Consider the following 16,123-nt stretch of genomic DNA (forward strand, 5'->3'; position numbering starts at 1 on the left):
TCCACTGATCCGTTGATACCTTCGCAAGACCTGTGCCAGTGGTTCAATGTAGACCACAAACAGAAGAAGAGATAACAGGCACCCCTGACAGATGCCACAGTGTACTCCCACTGCTTTTGACAAATGCCCATTTACAAGGATTTTGCTGGTAATGCCATAATAATGCAATATTCACTTAGCCATTCACTTGGTTAAGGTTACAGCAATGACAGCCATAAAATGCAACAATCATGTCTCTGTCATTAGCAAACACAGTCATGGCTGGTACCTCAAAAAATTAACTCGAAAGGCACCCTGGGAAATAAATATGCATATAAGGCTGTACACCCTACTACAGTCTTAAAACAACACCCACAAATGAGTCATTGTAACACAACAGGTCTTAATTGCCTAACACTGAGAAAGTGTAATAGCATCAGCTCTAATTAAGAGTTCATTTAAAGGTCTAATGCAGCCGTTTCTATCTCAATATCAAACAATATAACTTGTAAGAACGTGTTAAAATTACAAACCCAAATTTGCTTTGTGTACTGTATATCCACAAAGATAATGAATAATAATTCATTTAATTTGTAAAGCGCTTTTCTCAAACCCAAGGCACGGAATAATTTTTTAAAATATATTTTTATAAAAATAATAAAAAACAGACCATTGTAATCAGACAACAATCAAAGCTATATATAGGTGTTGTCAGATCCGGTGGACAGGAGAACAGAATGAACATAGGTCCTTGAAAGCTTTTCTGAACAGCTCAGTCTTTAGCTGTGCCTCAAACGAGGCTAGAGACTCTGCAGCCCTGACAGTGACTGGAAGTGCATTCCACAGCCGAGGAGCCGCACAACTGAAAGCACTATCACCCATAGTTTTTAGTGTGCTGTGGGGCTGTTGAAGGGAGATGGACCTGGAGGAGCGAAGGGTGCATGTGGTAGGATGAAGTCAGACAGATACTTGGGTCCAGAGTTGTACTGTAGATGCACTTTAGATGTGCTAACAGCCTTAGTTGTTAGCGACCATATTGTATTCTCTGCATTCTCCGTGTAAAGGAAGTCTGTGTAAGGGCTGTCGCTCTCCTCATCCTCAGACGAGGAGAGGAGAGAAGGATCATCAGACCAAAATGCAGCTTCAGGGAAATAAGCCATCTTTTATTTTATTTAACAGGAAAAAACTGATGATGATGGCGACACGAAAACAAACACTTTAACAAACTTACAAAATAACAAAACGACGTAGAACGAAACCTGAACATAAACTCACATACTAAAACGTAAACTCACGGACAGGAACGTTACATCAAAACACACGAACAGCCAAACAGTCCCGAATGTGAAAATACATCGACAACACGAAGACATCACAGGAGACAATCACCCACAAACAAACAGTGAGAACACCCTACCTAAATATGACTCTTAATTAGAGGAGAACGCAAAACACCTGCCTCTAATTAAGAGCCATACCAGGCAACCACAACCAACATAGAAACAGATAACATAGACTGCCCACCCAAAACACATGCCCTGACCTAAACACATACAAAAACAACATAAAACAGGTCAGGACCGTTACAGTCTGTTTGAATTAGCTTCAGTAACTGTTTGATTTAGTGTGTCTGTATTGACTTCATTACATAGCTTCTTCGGATAGCCTTATGTATTCATTAGTACAGTATATTTGTCTTTGCCTAGTCATCACAGATGCTGTTATATAAGTCTGCTTTGGAGATTGATTTCCAAAACTTTCTGAAAATATTTTAGATTCTTTGCAGCTTTGTTTTTGTTTGGCAAATTATCATTCAATTATTTACATTGTATCATCGTACAGAAGGTAAATTCATTTAGTTTTGATTTCCCTCATAGCTCTTCAAATACACACACTCATACAGTACAGTATGAGACCGACCGGCTCGATTCCGTCTTATATAGCAATGGTGTTTTTTACATTGGATTAAAGTAGAGACTCAGAGCTAGAAACTAGTATATCATACACTACAGTTGAGGAACAATGGGAAAGTAATTCTGCTTTGAAAGTTGATAAACTTGTAACCTCACTTTTGAGAAAATGGCCCTTGAATTTTTTGGTACCTAATGGAGAGCTCTTCTTTGTCTACACCCATTCAGCATCGTTCACACTCTCTTAAGCTTTAGCTCCACCCATCTCTTTAAGGATTCACATGTGAGGCTATGTACTAAATAACCAAAGATTTCAAGACTAAATGCTGGTTTATACTACGGATGTGTTCGTAAATGTTATCTGCAGTGCCAGAGTTTCTGGGCATTCGTAAACTAAGAGCGTTGCCAGATTGTCCATTCGTAAATTCAGAGCGTTATACGCTCTCGGAGCATTCAGAGCGCACACTGGACGCTCTGGCCGAGTAGTAGGGTTGATCCGAGCGTTCTGACCCAACAACAGCAGTCAAGCACGCAAGCTAACTGGCTAACGTTGACTACCTTGCTAGATACTTCCAGACACAAATGAGAGAACAGCTCACTTTGACCATTATACTCACCCTAGCAGAGCTAGTTAGGCTGTTTTTATGTTATCCAGAGTGTTGGTGACTGCAACTGTGCTGCTGGCAACAATTTCATTATGCTTTTTTGCCAACGTTTACTGACACCCGCCATATTCAAGGGTGTTGAGTGTTCGTAATTCCGTCTGCGCTCTGGCACACTCAGATGAGAATGCTCTGAAATCAAAGTAGATAACCAGAGCGAATTTATCAGCTATGTGATATCTTTCAAAAAAGCTGAGTTAGAAAGGATTACTTACACATACTGACCAGCTCATGTTATCGACAGAAGTGTGCTACTGTACATAGCAGACCAATCTGAACTCATCTCTCGGCATGTCCAGCCCACTCATTAGCTCAGACAATCATGGCTTGCGGGAATGTTTCTCGCTTTTTCCATGGATAAACCAACTTGGCTCTTAATTAACCATTTTATTAGTATTTACAGATGGCATACAAGTTTGCTATTAAGGCACATGAAAGTTAACGTTCCAGAAGACATTTCTGCCCAAAAACGTATTATGATTTAAAAAAAGGTTTACATTCAATTGGAGCACCTGTGAAGAAGTGTCACGCGACATATGTCTCGTTTCCTGAAACGAGTCACGTATGTTTGTTTGCTTGTGCACACACACACAACTTATTTTTTCTCTCTGTTTTTGTTTCCAGACCTCCACCACCACAGTGAACATAGTGGTGACTGATGTCAACGATAACAACCCTCAGTTTGATCGGACCCTACCCAGAAACCTCACTGTCCAGGAGGAGGAGGCAAACATGTTTGTGGGTCAAGTCACGGTAAGCACATCTGATGGGCTAAAGATGCACACAATATGGTAGTATGTTTTTTGAAATTCACCTGAATACCTTGAACGTGAATATGAAGAAAAACAACCTTACTTTCACCTGCCATTTCCTAACATTTCCCTTCTTTCTACATTTCTACCTGGCACAGCTTTACTAAGCAGGCCTTCTTTACCCATTCTCTAACCCAGCTACTCCCAAAGTTCCACAGGTGTCCACAGCAACACATGTGGCGATAACTCCAACAGGCTCTAATTGACTGGAATACAATTCTTTGCTGAGTTGGGATCAAAAGTATTACCTTTCCCTAGTGATATCATTACTTTGGTTTGGGCAGCACCCTGATAACTGATGATACATGAAGTGTTAAAGGGCAATTCCACCACTTTTCAACCTCATTTTAATTATCTCCAGCACATCACCAGTGTCTACATACAGTTTGTGAAAACGGAGCATTTCTACGTAACAGATATGGAATCATGTAGTAACCCAAAAAGTGTTAAACAGATCAAAATATGTTTTATATTTCAGATTCTTCAAAGTAGCCACCCTTTGCCTTGATAACAGCTTTGCACACTCGGCATTCTCACAAGCAGCTTCATGAGGTAGTCACCTGGAATACATTTCAATTAACTTGGATTTTCCTTCTTAATGCGTTTGAGCCAATCAGTTGTGTTGTGACAAGGTAGGGGTGGTATACAGAAGATAGCCACCCTATTTGGTAAAAGACCAAGTCCATATTATGGAAAGAACAGATCAAATAAGCAAAGAGAAACGACAGTCCATCATTACTTTAAGGAGTCAGGATGATTGGAAAATAGCCTAGGCTCTATTTAAAGCAATTAGGCTGTTACAGTATGTTATCCAGAGTTTTGGTGATTGCAACTGTGCTGTCAGATTGTCCGTTCATAAATTCAGAGTGTTTCGCGTTCAGAGCGTACACTGGACGCGAAACGTACAAAACGTGTTAGCAAAAGTAGCTACTTGGACATAAATAATTGACATTATCGAACAAAACAACAATTTATTGTGGAACTAGGATTCCTGGGAGTGCATTCTGATGAAGATGATCAAAGGTAAGGGAATATTTATGATGTAATTTCGTATTTCTGTTGACTCCAACATGGCGGAGAAATGTTTTTTATATCTGTGCGCCGTCTCAGATTATTGCATGTTGTGCTTTTTCCGTAAAGTTTTTTTTAAATCTGACACAGCGGTTGCATTAAGAACAAGTGTATCTTTAATTCAATGTAAAACATGTATCTTTCATCAAAGTGTATGATGAGTATTTCTGTTATAAGTTGTGGCTCTCTGCAATTTCTCCGAATATTTTGGAGGCATTTCTGAACATGGCGCCAATGTAAACTAAGATTTTTCGATATAAATTTGCACATTATCGAACAAAACATACATGTATTTTATAACATGAGTGTCATCGGATGTAACATGAGTGTCATCGGATGAAGATCATCAAAGGTTAGTGATTTAATTTTATCTTAAGTTCTGCTTTTTGTGACTCCTATCTTAAAAAAAAAAAATTACCCCCTTTTTTCTCCCCAATCTCGTGGTATCCAATTGTTAGTAATTACTATCTTGTCTCATCGCTACAACTCCCGTACGGGCTCGGGAGAGACGAAGGTCGAAAGCCATGCGTCCTCCGAAACACAACCCAACCAAGCCGCACTGCTTCTTAACACAGTGCACCTCCAACACGGAAGCCAGCCGCACCAATGAGTCGGAGGAAACACCGTGCACCTGGCTACCAGGTTAGCGCGCACTGCGCCCGGCCCGCCACAGGAGTCGCTGGTGCGCGATGAGACAAGGATATCCCTACCGGCCAAACGCTCCCTAACCCGGACGACGCTGTGCCCCACGGACCTCCCGGTCGCGGCCGGCTGCGACAGAGCCAGGGCGCGAACCAAGAGTCTCTGGTGGCACAGCTAGCGCTGCGATGCAGTGCCCTAGACCACTGCGCCACCCGGGAGGCCCGTGACTACCATCTTTGGCTGGAAAAATGGCTGTGTGTTTTTTGGACTTGGCGGTGATCTAACGTAATCATATGTTGTGTTTTCGTTATAAAGCGTTTTTTAAATCGGACACGATGGGTAGATTAACAAGATGTTTATCTTTCATTTGCTGTATTGGACTTGTTAATGTGTGAAAGTTACATATTTCAAAAAAATATTTTTGAATTTCCCGCGCTGCCTTTTCAGCAGAATGCTGTGGGGGGGGTTCCGCTAGCGGAACGTGTGTCCTAGAAAGGTTAACGCCAGGGCTCCGTCTTTAGCCGTGGCTTTTAGCATTTATCTGGCTTTCTGTGTAATACAAAATGGGGGTAAATCACCCTTACCCCATCTAAGCCCTCTCTCTCTCTCATTTTCAATTGTTTCTTTGATTCTCTCTGTGCTACTCCTTCCATCCCTATTCGGGGTTAATAACTCAGCAGTCAGGCTTGAATCGAACAGTGGCAGGAGAAGTGTGACCAGATTTCAAAGTATTTCCCCCTTCTCTCTCTCTCCCTCCCTCTCCCTCTTTCCATGTTACCATGATTACAACAGAGAGGAATTTGTGTCTGCTGTTCACACACAAAAACCATGATGGCACACACACTCACACACATGCTTGCACACACTCACAAACTGGAATAACAATGACCTGTCATATTAATTAGGGATTTAGAATTTGTTAAGTAACTAACTTTCTGTCTACCCTGAAGGATCCTCAAAATGTACCTCATATTTTCCCTATTCAAGGAATTCCCTTTATAGGAAGAGGTTTATGGCCCTTTAAACTTATTGATGATTAGTCATGTCTGTGACAAAGACACTTATCTCAATGTGAACAGAACATTTGATTGAAATTAACACTGGGCTTTAATTTATGAGAACCGTGTTAGCTTAGTCATTTTTAAGTGTACATTAAAGTGTGTGTGCATGCGTAAGTTTTAACACATTTTAACGGTGACTTTATTCATGATATAGCACAACCTCTTGTACCTTACTGCTTATGTATTTCCATATTTCCCTTTCCCTTCTTCACTCCACATATTTATGCTTCCCCTGCAGGTCACAGATCGAGATGCAGGGGCTAACGGTCTGGTGCGCTACAGGATAGTCAACCACCCAGGTGTCTTCACCATCAACGAGAACGGCAGCATATTCACCGCAGTGCCTCTGGATCGGGAGCTCAGGAGTCGGTATGACCTGATAGTGGAGGCCTCTGATGCGGCGGTGGACCCCCGCAGGACCACCATCACCCTCTCTGTCCTTGTGATAGACATCGATGACAACAGCCCAGAGTTCTCCCAGAAGAACTATGTTGTCAACGTCCCCGAGAACAGCCCTGTGGACACTGTGGTGCTGCGCTTCAGTGTAAGTCTGTCTGTCTGCCTGTCTGTGTGTGTGTGTGCGCGTGTGCAAGTGCGCATGTGTGCGGGTATGTGTCCTACAGCTTCACTGATCAATGAGCATGGTGGTTCTGAGACTCAGTGTAAGTGTGGGTGTGAGGGATGGGACTCTGTAGCTTCTCTCTCTCTCTCCATCTCCCTGTCAGGCTTTGTGCAGGGCAGTAAGGGCTTCAAACAGCTTAACTATTAAATGCACCCTTTAACATCCTTTAACTTCAAAGCGTCTCCAGCTATCAGCCAATTTGGCCTCCATTTCAACTGCCATTCTCTTCCAGGCTGGTAGCAAACATCTATAAAAATGTGAATTTCATTGCAATGGTTCTGACTGCAGCACCTCATCCATCCCTCTCTCTATTCACTCTCTCTCTTATCCCTCTCTCTCTCATCCCTCCCTCTCTCCCTCCATCCCAGGCGGTGGATGCAGACCTGTTCTCTAACGTAACGTACCGTATCAAGTCTGCGGAGGACATGAAGCTGTTCTCAGTGAACCTGATCTCAGGCGAGCTGTCAGTCCTGCAGACCCTGGACTTTGAGGACCTGGCTAGTATGGGTATGGGGGCCACCTATACCTTCCAGGTGGAGGCCGTCGACCAGGCTGGGACCATGCCCCCCGGTGAGGCCACCGTCACTATTCGGATCACGGTACGATTACGTCGCTCTGTATTCACTGTGTTTGTCATGAGTGATAGTAAAAGTAAAAAATACTGTTGCTTCACACTCATTGTTTCCACTCATGATGGTGACTAGTAGGCTACTGCTTGAAGAATAGGCAAGTTATGGCCCTCATCAAGGTAAAAGCACTTCTTGCTTTACGTGTACAATGTTATGTACCATCATGGTCCCTGAGGACAAGTATCGGTGGTGAAGGATGCACACTAACAGCACTGTAGAAGTGATAGTCATAGTCTGCTGTCACTCTTTATTCACTGTGCTCTACAGATAATTTGGAAGATTTCCTCCTCTGGTTAGGATGAATAAAAAATGTGTTTCTAACTACTTTACCCTCATGGCCCCCCAGCAGAAGTAGTGCTGGCATAAATCAACAAAGCAATACATTTGTAGAGGTCCTAGAGAGCTGCCCTGCACTACACCACACTTTACATGTTTGACATTAGAGAAGCTTCCACTAAAGAAAATCCTCTGAGTTCTGGTAGCAGAATGACTTTGGCTACCCTCCAGGCCTGAGGACAAAGACTTTCCTCTAGTCTCAGATTAAAGATATGACAGATAGGAGTGGCTATAGAGTCAGCTACCATCTTCAGTAGCTTTACATCTAAGTTGTCAATGCCAGGATTATTGATGGATAGCAAAAAAATATACCTCACCCACACTAATTTAACAAAATTAAAATGTACAATGCTGTTCTTTCATTATTAGTTTTTTATGCATGAATACGATGGCTCACTGTTTGTTGTTAGCATGTTCTGTCTAAGTTTGCCCACTTTGCCAACGAAGTAATCATTCAAACAATTGCCAACATCAAATGGTTTTGTGATGAATAAGCCATCTGATTTGATCTTGGCTTCATAAAACAGTTCCTTCTTATTTTTGTTGAGTTTAGTCACATCATTTCTCAATTTGCAGTAAGTCAGCCAGTCAGATATGCAGCCAGACTTATTAGCTACTCCATTTGCCCTATCTCTTTCAACCAAACAGTTGTTCAATTCTTCATCAATCCGTAGAGCCTTAACACTTCTAACAGTCCGTTTCTTAACAGGTGCATGTTTATCAATAATTGTAAGCAGCAATTTCATTAATTCATCAAGTTCAGCGTCCGCATGCTCCTTATTAATCACATGGAACTTTGGCTTTCCTGGATATATCACTGCATCTAATGGGTATGGATACAGCTTTAGAACAAAGTTCTACAGTATTAGTAAAAATGTGAACCGTACATGTGGATGATCTTGTTCCTGTAGTGTTTGTAAACACACCCTTGTTGATTGATTAATAACCTGAAACAGATTGCAGGCACTGGTTACAGTGAGAAGTTTTCTCTTGAGTGGACAGCTTGATATAAGCTTGACAGCTTGATCAATATTCAGGTCAACAAAAAGTAGAACACTCTGTTTACATCACATACACTATCAAGCATTTCACACGCATTATTTAGGTACTGACTGTTAGCACTTGGTGGCCTATAGCAACACCCCCCAAAAAACGCTTTAGATGATACAGGTGGACCTACAACCGCAACACTTCAATAACACTTTACATGAGATCTTCTCTCAGCATTACAGGGACATGGCTCTAAATATATACAGCAACATCTCCCCCATAAGCATTCCTGTCACTTCTGTAGATGTTACATCCTTGTATGGCTACTTCTGTATCATCAAAGGAATTATGTAAGTGAGTCTCCGAAATGGCTAATATAGGAATGGTATCTGATGTTAGCAAGTTATTGATTTCATGAACCTTGTTTCTAAGGCTACATATATTATTATTGGCTATTTTCAGCCATTTCCTGGGTTGTCTATCAGTGATAGAAATGTGTAAAAGAGCAACAGAAAAAGAATGGAAAACAAAACATTCAGCAGTCCATTAAAAGATCCTCACCTGTGATAGAAAGACACCACTGTTCCCACCAATACTCCCACAGGCCCTGGTCTTTGTCATGTTAGCAATTTAGGCTACGCTGTTACTTCTTGCTGTTCCAGACAGGGCAGGTCGCAGGGAAGAAAGAAACAGCAACAAACAGCAGGGATCTAGACAGCCACAAGCCCAGAACAATCTGCGGTCCCAACCGTATCGCAAGCTACGTTCAAGCCCTCAAGAAAACCCCTGCTGATGGAAAACTTGCGGTCGCGTTAGCCCTGGTGCTATTCCAGGGCTGAATGACTCATTAGCGTTGTTACTGCAATTATGTGAGGATTTTCAGACGCACGTTTTCCCATTCCAATCTTTCAGGAGATTAGCCTCTCAATCGAAACTAAAAGATTAGACGCCTCCTGTTTTGGCGCACTGTGTCTCGCTCTGTTATGTGTGTGTGTGTTTGTGTGTGCGCGCGTGTGTGTGTGTGTGTGCGTGCGTGCATGTATACGTCTGTGTGCATGTGTGCATGTTCTTATGTCTAGAGTTCTTACACTTCACCCACTGAGTAGGTGTGCATTTGCTTTATACAATATTTAGGTGGTTGTGCATTTGCTTTATCAGGGTGTAAGTGGGTTTTATTTAGCCCAATGGCGGAACCGCTCACTTCAACTCTGTATTCACAATTTTGACAGGAAGCGAAGTGTGGTTCCTCAAGTTGTTCCTCTGCAGGCCCAGCCTACCTGTAGAGTGAGTTTGTCCTCCGATAAGGATAGTGTTTGATGCAGTTTCCTTGTAGTCACCCAGGAACAGTGTTTGATGGGATAAGGCACAGTAGTGCTTATGTTATCACACCCTCCTGGCTGTTATTTGATATGGCCCACATGCATTAAAGTGGGACTAATGGATTCAAACTGGGTTCCTATGAGTGGAGATGGAGTAGACACTATGATTTTCCTTCTTTCCTACATTTAGCACTTGCATAGGCTTTTGAAGTCTTTTGTGTTTGATTTGTTCTTGTGTTATTCTAAAGGTTTTCTTGTTTCATTTCAATGGAAGGCCTCACAGTGATTGATTGTGTACTCTACCTGTGTCCTGGGGTTCGTAATTAAACTCACACACTTTTCCTTATTTTCTCGCAGTTTCTGAAAACACACTGTGGAATCTGATAGAGTGTGTGTGTGTGTGTGTGTGGTGTGTGTTGTGTGTGGTGTGTGGGTGTGTGGTGTGGTGTGTGTTTGTGTGTGTGTGTGTGTGTGTGTGTGTGTGTGTGTGTATTCTCCACCTGCACAAAGGAGGAAAACACCAAGGCATGGCTTTGTTATTGAAAGCAGAAGCAGTGAATCACAGTTTGTCAGCTCTACAAAACACAAGCTGCATATAGATGGACGGGAAATGTGTCTGTGAATTAATCTTTGCCTGAGTCTTTGCCTTTCACAGTGAGGTCCACTACACATGGTTAGATCAGATAGTTTATTCAGGACCGACCCACTTCAACCATACTATCAGAAATGTGATTATATCATATGAATCAATGTTTAGTTCTATTGCTGCTGCTGAAGATCTTGATTGTATATTATGGTGTCAGTGTTTGGCCTCCATCCCACAACTAGGTTATCTAAAGGGAGAGAGCGAGAGAGCGAGGAAGAGAGAGATTAAAATAAATGCCATGTTCACTGTTATGTTATTGCTCTCTTTGGGGTTTTACGTTTCCAGGATCTTAACAAAATGTATTCAATGTAATGCAATAGAAGAGAGACCCATGGCAGTAATTGTTGGAATGGCTATTCTAGTTTGCAAGGTAACATAGTGTATATTTCAGTAAAAAAAACTCAATATGACATACGGTACCAGTCAAAAGATTGTACACACCTACTCATTCAAGGGTTTTTCTTTATTTTTACTATTTTCTACATTGTAGAATACTAGTGAAGACATCAAAACTATGAAATAACGCATGTAGTAACCAAATCATGTAGTAACCAAAAAAGTGTCTAACAAATCAAGATATATTTTATATTTGAGATTCTTCAAAATAGCCACCCATTGCATTGATGACAACTTTGCACACTCTTGGCATTCGCTCAAACAGTTTCATGAGGTAGTCACCTGGAATGCATTTCAAATAACAGGTTTGCCTTCTTAAAAGTTAATTTGTGGAATTTAGTTCCTTTTTAATGTGTTTGAACCAATCAGTTGTGTTATGACACGGTAAGGGTGTATACAGAAGATAGCCCTATTTGGTAAAAGACCAAGTCCATATTATGGCAAGAAGAGCTCAAATAAGCAAAGAGAAATGACAGTCCATCATTAAAGGTCAGTCAAACTTTTGACTGGTACTGTATATCAGTAGGAAATCAACACATGCCGTAGTGTCGATGAAGGTGCTTGTGCAGGAAATATGCCTCTATTGTTGTTATGTGAGGAAGAGCAATAGAAACTGAATTGTTTCCAAGGACGTCCGTTGGGGAGGACCTGCTTCGTGCTGTGAAAAGGACTGGGCCGGATTGCACTAAGGACTCTCCTTTCGTCCCTGGATGTGTGTGTTTTTGACTAACCAAACTGTCCCTCTGTCCTCTCTGTCAGAGACACAGTAGGCTGTCACAGTAGGCTGTCAGAAAAGTGGGAGGTGGGAGATCAGAGAAGAAAGTCTATCAAAGTTCCTCCTCCGGGCACGGTAGAGTTTCAATAAACAACAGGGAACATATAGGGCTCTTGCGGTGACCGTATTATCGCCACACCAGCAGTCATGAGTCATGACCCAGTAAAATTCTACATGACCGTGGAGTCACAGTAATCTCCTCTTATGCACTCTAACCACTCTGACATCAATGCAAATGCCATCAAAAATGCCCATCAAAGGCATCATCAAAACAGTATGTGCTTTTAAAAGTCACCTGACTGTGGTTGATACATTTGAAGAAAGAAGTGGAAAACATATTAGTTGAGGATGTTGTTTCCAAGTCTAATGCAACGCGCTTTCTAAAGTGATGATTCATTAAAAACACCCATATGCATATTAGAGCTAATGCATAAGCATAGGCCTATATATGAGGCCAAGCCTGGGTAAAAAACATAATTATTAAAATAATGATTGTGCCGTTATACAATACACAGCCAACCACATATTACACATGGCAGAATTAAAAAAAAATAATACTGATTTAAGATATCTTTGGTACATAATTGGTCTGGTCTAAATTAAACAAATTCAGATTTGGCCTAAAGTTATAGTGCTTGGTTTAGATTTAGAATAGACTAGTAATTTATTTGTATTTTCCTACTTAATAGACTGACACATTACCTTTAGCTACAGAATATCTCACCACCGTGAGCTTCCATCTCCTACTGTCTCTCCTTCACTCCGGCGCTCAGAGAGAGGGGCTGTTAACAGTTTAATTAAATATGTTTTGTTGCGAAAACATGTTACTATTGATGTTCCTGATGTTCCCGAATAGATTTTACTTGTTTTCCCAAATTTATCCCATAGCATACAGAGTTTGGGCGGAATCTCCTGTGGCACTCACAATTACCGGAGTAGCCTACACAACATGAGTGAAAAATGTACAGGCGGGAAAGTGTGGCTCAGTTGGTAGAGCATGGCGCTTGCAACGCCAGGGTTGTGGGTTCATTCCCCACGGGGGGACCAGGATGAATATGTATGAACTTTCCAATTTGTAAGTCGCTCTGAATAAGAGCGTCAGCTAAATGACTTAAATGTTAATGTAAAAAGTGGCCTCCATTCGCTATTCCAGTGCATACGGATGACATGTATTTTTTGTCTTGCCCCTGTTATTGCCCATTTGATAATGGGCCATTCTAAATTGAAACAAATATTTCTAAATTGTAAAGACTAGATTCAATTGAGAATAGCCTGTTCGGTGAAAATATGATCACTTGATGAGAGAACAACATGTGCAGCCTGCGGCAAAGAACAGAGCGCAATATTTTTTGGGTGACTTTCTCAAATCACAACTAAAGTTGCCAAATAAATCAAAATCTAGTATATACTGTAGGACCTGTTTCAAATGATCACTTTTACACTCAACATAGCCACTCTCGCTCCGGGAATGGGAAAAATATCCATTGTATTTTATTCAGCTAAGTTTAATTATATTATTCTTACTATAAAATCATATAATATGAAATAATGGCATGGTACTTATCTTATAATGGCATATCTTATCTGCCAAATTAATAAGCCTACAGCCTATGTCATGGAGCATAGCCAGAAAACATATAGTAGGACAACTCATATTCTGTTCTTCTGAAATAAAGGTTCTTCATCTCATAATGTTTCTTTAGACCTGCCTAAAATAAATAATGGATTCATTGTGATGGTGTATATTCAATTGATTCATGTGACTTTTTAAATGTACTGTAGATGTTCCAAAGGCGCGCATCAGAGGCTTGTATGCGGCTTGTATGAGTGGAGCCTGGAGATGTTAAACATGTTTATGTTAATTAACTTCTCTGCGCTACGGATCCCTTTAGCGGGATAATTTTCCTAAACAACCGTTCCCATTTACCTTGGGAACGTTATTTAAAAAATAAATAAAAATCTGACCCCTAGCATCAAGAGGTTAACGGTCAATTAACATGAGAGCGGCAGTCTTTTGCATGACAATAACCAGCTGACAAAATTGAATGACGACCACAGCCCTAGGAACATACAGTATCAATCAATCAAATGTATTTTATAAACAATTTTTACATCAGCAGTTGTCACAAAGTGCTATACAGATACCCAACCTAAATCCCCAAAGAGCAATGCGATATAGAAGCAAAACACATTTCCTCAACAATTACATTATTTGAAATATAGTATCGTGTGACATTTATTAAAGTCACATAATAATGCTTCCACTGAACTTTGTCAGATAGATATGCAGATCGCAGTTCCAATCGCAGAGGATAAAATACCTTTCCAGCAGATTCAGTTTGACCCTGACAAAGCAATGCATAATCCATCATTGAGCTTCAGCATCCCCCTCAGTCTTTCTAGTCAGATTCGTCTTTGCAAGACAGTGATGTTTGCTATCACTTGCAGACTGATTGATAAATTGTGAGACTGACAATGGATACAATGAAACTGAATCATGTGATGATTCATGCTCTGAACCAGACTTTCTTTCCTTTACCTCCAAAGCATTGGGGATAGAAAAAGTGAATATTATACATTCATAATAGCCTACAGTACTTTATGCATCTATTCCTTTTCTTTTTATTCACAGGATATGAATGATTTCTCGCCAGTGTTTAGCCAAGCGCTGTACAAGGGCCTGGTGGCCCCCAATGCAGAGAAGGGAACGGTCATCACCACTGTGTTCGCTGAGGACCAAGACCCTCCTGTGAGTATCACTGACTGCTCAGTGACCAATGATTCAGATTAAGATTCATATGTATTGGTCTTAAAGAGGATAATGATTTTCACAGCTCGTTGCATCACAGCTGATGACACAAATTATTGTTTATTACACAGCGTAGTGAAATACAGCACTACCAGCAAGAACCAATGTTCTCTTCGTAAAAATAGCTACCTGATTGTGTTGCATCTGTTCTGTTCCCTCTGTCACAGTTATCATAATGTGATGATTACTTCTGTTAACCTTTCACGAGCCTCTACCCCGGGTCCGGGAGCACCCCCCACCCCCCCCACACACTAATTAGCATAGCTAGCATAGCTTCAAAAGTAGATAGTAGCATCTAAATATCATTAAATCACAAGTCCAAGACACCAGATGAAAGATACAGATCTTGTGAATAAAGCCACCATTTCAGATTTTTAAAATGTTTTACAGGGAAGACAAAATGTGTAAATCTATTAGCTAAACACGTTAGCAAAATACACCACTATTCTAACTCCATCAGTTTCTTACTCCTTCAGGTGCTATCACCAATTCGGCTCAACTAAGATATGATATCCACTAACCAAGGAAAAAAACCTCTTCAGATGACAGTTGATAACATATTCATGGTATAGGATAGTTTTTGTTAGAAAAAAGTGCATATTTCAGGTAGAAATCACAGTTTACAATTCAACCACCATCACAAATCGACTAGAATTACTAGATAGAGCAACTGTATGACCAATTTACTCATCATAAAAACATTTCATAAAAATAGACAAAGCATAGCAATGGAAAGACCCAGTCTTGTGATTTCAGACCATATTTCAGATTTTCTAAGCGTTTTTCAGCGAAAACACAATAAATCGATAAGTTAGCATACCACATGTGCAAACGTTACCAGAGCATCGATTCCAGCCAAAGAGCGCTATAACGTAATCACCGCCCAAAATATAATTAATTTTTCACTAACCTTCTCAGAATTCTTCCGATGACACTCCTGTAACATCATTTTACAATATACATATACAGTTGTTCGAAAAAGGTGCATATTTAGCCATACAAAACCGTGGTTACACAATAAAAATACTAGGAAATCAAGCCTCAAATGTCTGACGTCATCTATCAGAGTGATCTAGTTTAATTGAAAGCTAATCATATACTTGACTAAAAAAATACAGGGTTGACAGCAATCGAAAGACAAATTAGTTCTTAATGCAACCGCTGATTTACATTTTTAAAATTATTCCTTACTTTTCAATACAGGGTGGCCAAGTGAAGCTATACCAAACAAAATGGCGAAATATGCGTTTAAAATATTTCGACAGAAACACGATTTATCATATTAAATATTGCTTACTTTGAGCTGTTCTTCCATCAGATTCTTGGGCAATGTATCCTTTCTATGTATAAACGTCTTTTGTCGATAGATGTCCTCTGTCCTTCGAAATGTCCACCACCAACGACCGACACCCTAAAACGTGTCCAAACTTTCAGAGTGCCACAACAAAGAAATTCCTCAAAATC

At 40.7% G+C, this 16,123-nt stretch overlaps 1 protein-coding gene across 1 annotated transcript in view; it reads left to right on the forward strand.

Moving 5' to 3' along the window:
• Nucleotides 1-16,123, forward strand: part of LOC111977924 (protocadherin-15-like) — a 280,873-nt gene that overhangs the window by 163,185 nt on the left and 101,565 nt on the right. Inside the window, exons 18-21 of the mRNA XM_070448498.1 lie at nt 3,176-3,304; nt 6,376-6,681; nt 7,128-7,358; nt 14,483-14,599. Of these exons, the coding sequence (XP_070304599.1) occupies nt 3,176-3,304; nt 6,376-6,681; nt 7,128-7,358; nt 14,483-14,599 (783 nt within the window). The remainder of the gene's footprint in view (nt 1-3,175; nt 3,305-6,375; nt 6,682-7,127; nt 7,359-14,482; nt 14,600-16,123) is intronic.

This window comes from Salvelinus sp. IW2-2015, linkage group LG18 (genome assembly GCF_002910315.2).
Source record: "Salvelinus sp. IW2-2015 linkage group LG18, ASM291031v2, whole genome shotgun sequence".
Classification (NCBI taxonomy): domain Eukaryota; kingdom Metazoa; phylum Chordata; class Actinopteri; order Salmoniformes; family Salmonidae; genus Salvelinus; species Salvelinus sp. IW2-2015.